Source organism: Solanum dulcamara, chromosome 11, assembly GCF_947179165.1.
Source record: "Solanum dulcamara chromosome 11, daSolDulc1.2, whole genome shotgun sequence".
NCBI lineage: Eukaryota > Viridiplantae > Streptophyta > Magnoliopsida > Solanales > Solanaceae > Solanum > Solanum dulcamara.
The window spans coordinates 42,762,983-42,767,117 of record NC_077247.1 but is presented as its reverse complement, the minus strand read 5'-3'; the positions used below and the strand labels follow the sequence as shown (position 1 = coordinate 42,767,117).

The 4,135-nt window shown below is 30.1% G+C and overlaps 1 protein-coding gene across 1 annotated transcript; it reads left to right on the top strand.

The window, feature by feature from the left end:
* Nucleotides 1-645: 645 nt before the first annotated feature.
* LOC129872592 (protein PHLOEM PROTEIN 2-LIKE A9-like) lies at nt 646-1,410 on the top strand. The gene is made up of 2 exons (XM_055947540.1): nt 646-702; nt 1,048-1,410. Exons 1-2 carry the CDS (start codon nt 646-648, stop codon nt 1,408-1,410), a joined length of 420 nt encoding a protein of 139 aa, XP_055803515.1.
* Nucleotides 1,411-4,135: the final 2,725 nt, after the last annotated feature.

Genomic DNA, 4,135 nt, shown 5'->3' with positions numbered 1-4,135 from the left:
ACTGCATATGATCCACATAAGTTCTAGATCTGTCACAAATACATGAAGGTGGTGGTACAATCAAGTTATCTTGAAGAATCGTACAAATCTCTCTATGAAGTAGATAAATTCTCGATCCATCAACCTTATCAAATCATTCCTTCTGATCTTCCCATACTGTCGCAGCATCTGAGGCATATACAATTCCACTCAATAACTCTTTTGATATTGTATTCATAATCCATGCTAGCACGAATGAATTACACTTCTCCCATTGCTCCTCTAATTCAGGAGAGTAATCACTTCGTCGACATGTTCTAAGTACAAATCCCAATTTGCTTTTGGCCCTGAGATTGATCAACATAGATCTACTCCATAGGGAGTAATTCTCTGCTCCTGTGAGCTGAACTGCGGTCAGAATACTTTTAGGAGTTCCGATGGATGGAGATAAAGTGGATGATTTCGTTTGGATTCAATTGCTTGTAGTGTCTCTGGTGCTGTAGTATCCATTGGTGTTTCACTTGTTTCAGGCATTGTAAACAAAGAAAACTCTGCTCAGCATCAATGGAGGTTCCCAGAATCAACTGCCGTGGTTGAATCGAACAATCATTGATTCAAACTAATCAGTCGAACTACTATCTTCAATAGACTTATATAGCAAATTTAATGGCTTCAAAATCTCTTCACTATCAAGGCAATCACACATTCTCTAAAACAGAAAAGGTGCAGGAAATTTCATGCATTAATTTCTTCCAATATTGCAATTCTTTTTTCTCTCATTACTTTGCTTCTTGCATTAAACTTATATCCCGAGTCTATGTTTTTCTTTAAAATTTATTTTATACTATTTTTTTCCATTGCTGGCAGGGTTAGATAGTATATCCGAAAGCTCTTAATATTGTTTGGGGATACGATAAACGCTTTTGGAAGTTACCCAAATACGAGTAAGAATTAATTAATAGCTGTACCAAATCTAAGTTTTAAAAATTAAATGTGTATTACTACGTACGTAGCTACTATCTTACAAGTAAATTGACTGACTTTGTATTAAATATTTTTGGATTACAGAAGGATGATGCAGAACTTATACAAGTAAATTGGTTGGAGGTAACTGGTTGCATTGACAATGTTAATATAGAGAAGAAAACGTCATATGATATTGAGTTTACAATGTCATTGATGACTGATGCATTTGGTTGGAGCAATTCACCAGTTTATCTTATGGCTAAATGGGGAGATAATACTCAATGGAGAAAGGTGAATTTGACTAGTGATCAGATTAATGTTACAAAGATGATATCAAAAAATATTACGATAGCAAAAGGGAAGGGGAACAATGTTGATAAGATTTATTTTGGATTGTATGAAGTCTGGAACAAAAAGTGGAAAGGAGGTCTCAAAATTCATTATGTAAACTTGATCGAGATCTAGCTAGAAGTTGATTTAGCCGAGTGAAAAAGCAGTACTACAAGAAATTTGTAAGATAGAAATACATCAATTGTTACTGTTCAGTAAATCAAAGTTTAGAAAAGGACAATCTCAAGTTAAAGATCTTATTAATACTGTACACGTATTTTAGAGTTTAGAGTGTGTTTTCTTAGTTGAAATTGTGTTTGTATTTGTATATGTATTGCTTGCATCATGAATATTTATATATATATATATATATTGAACTCTATGATGACTTAAGTTAATTATTTAGTTTGTTCTTTTATATCTTTTTTAAGTTTGTCCTTTTCTTTTTTAATAACTATATTAAAATTATCCAATTTAATTAGTTTCATTGTAACTTGTAAGAAGTAAAAATACATGAATTACCTTTGACCTAGTACTTACATATTTTAATTTTGCCAGTGTGTCTTACAATATTGTTGTTCCTAATCTAACTAATGCCGTCCTAGAACATACTTCCTCGATAAATTATCTGTCGGAATTTTTTAAAATAGTTCTTTTAAATTATTTATTATTTTAACAGTTCAAGAATTAATTACTCCATTCGTTCATTTTTTATTGTTCATATTTGTCTTGACACATTCTTTAAAAAATACTCCCTCTATTCCATATTGGTTGAATTTCTAAGGTAATGCACAAGAAAAACATTCAAAGACAAAATTTAAACCATATTTTTCTCTATTACCCTTTTGTTTAATCAGCATCATAAAGATGATTAAATGTGAAATCATAAATACAAGTAGTCCTTTATTGGAGTATACGTTTGTAAGTAGTGTAGTTTACTCCTAGAAAATTATAAAACTTCATTAATGGAAAGGGTAAATATGGAAAAAGTTTCAAACATTTCTCTTGAACTTTGAACAATTCAACTATTTTGAACAATGAAAAAATTTCTAGAAATTTAGTTAATATGGAATGGAGGGAGTAACAAATAGAGGGGTAGAGGGGTAATTTTACTATGTCATCCCTATTAATTATAAGTCATCTAAATATTGAAAAATGAACAGTATTTTATAGTAAGGGTAAAATAGATACAAAATGATAAATTATCGCTTATTTTTTCAAACTGGAGAAGTATTGTTGCACATCCCAAAATAATATAGTGGGCAAGTAAATATGGTCAGAGGGAGTATTTTTTTTTTCCATTTACTCTTTCTGCCTCCATCTCATATTAATTGATCATTATACTAAATATAGTTGTCCCATACCACCTTACTAAATCAGGAAACTATTAATTAATTTTTTTCTATATTACCCTTGCAATTAATTCTTTTTGAAAGTGTGGTCACATTTGTTTGTAAAGTTTCCAAATATTTTTTAAGGGGCGAACTAGTAAAATTATCTTCTTATTTATGATTTCTTAAGAACCGTGTGAAACAAAAAGTGATCAACTGAGTAGTTATTCTCTCTGTCTCATATTAGTCAGTCACAATATTAAAAATAGTTGTCCCATATTTAGTTTTCCACCTTACCAAATCAAGAAAACATTAACTAAATTTTTTCCATGTTATCCTTACAATTAATTCTTTTTGAAAGTGTTCATATTTATTTGTATAGTTTTCAAGAAGTTCTTAAGGGATGAATTAGTAAACTATCCTCTTATTTATGATTTCTTAATATGCATGCAAGGAAAATGATCAACTAATCTACGACGGAGGGTGTAATTATTCTTGAATACTACGAATACTTCAATTTTGATTATTAAAATACCAATAAAAGTAGAATAGCTACAAATTCTTCTACTTATAATAGAAGAATTTTTTATAATTAGTGACTTCTTAATTACCTTTAATACATCTTTTGTTGTTTAAATTTTTTGAAATTGTTTAGGGTGTAGGGTTTAAATGACTTTTCCTTCAAATTTTGTGAATTATCCAAATTGGTCCTTGAATTTTATGAATGGTCAAAATTCCCCCCTATATGTAAATGTGTTAGTCCATAAGCGCAATTGAGTCATTATATTTTGAGAACAGGAAGGGTAAAAATAAGACGCTTTTTAATGAAAGGTAAATCTGTTCTAAATCGTATAGTTTGGGGGCAAATTAAATTCGAATCTTTAACCTATAAAGAATGATGAATAATTTCAAAATTAAAAGATTTACATTTCCACTAAAGATTTGATACAAATATCCAATATAATATAACATTTGTTGTAAAATGTCATTGTTTTAACGACATTACTTTACAGAATGTTGGGTCGTTTTTGTCCCATTGGTTTGTTTTGACACTATTGAATCGTCAATCATAACTTTTTTTGATCTCTTTGAGCTTAGATCTTGGGACCCCCACACTTTTAGGTAGGATCACTGTCATGATGACTTGTCTTGGGTCACAGTCTTATTTTCTTCGATAATTTCTCAACTGCCTCTATAGTTAGGCCATTTTAAAGTGAGATATTTTTTGACTTTACATAGTCAATTGCGATAATTTTATTAGAGAGCAATTGTCTAACAATTATATCTTTATCATACGTGATGAGATTTTTCATTATACCTAATGCTCTCAAGTCGCAGCCCTGACCTCACAATGTATTCATACAAGGGATAATTAATGGTTTGGAACAAAATGAAATGTATTCTAATAAATATCACATCCATTTGAATTTTTCATTAGCTTTGTCTAAAGCTTTAAATTCAGACTCTATTGTAGAGTGGGCGATGCACGTCTGCTTGGTAAGAAAGTATATTCACTTGTGAATTTATTT

Excerpts from the sequence above, each read along its gene's own strand:
- LOC129872592 (XM_055947540.1), top strand. The coding sequence starts at position 646 with ATGGCTTCAAAATCTCTTCACTATCAAGGCAATCACACATTCTCTAAA. Across the intron at positions 703-1,047 it reads CATTCTCTAAAACAGAAAAG|AAGGATGATGCAGAACTTAT; the intron begins GTGCAGGAAATT and ends TTTGGATTACAG.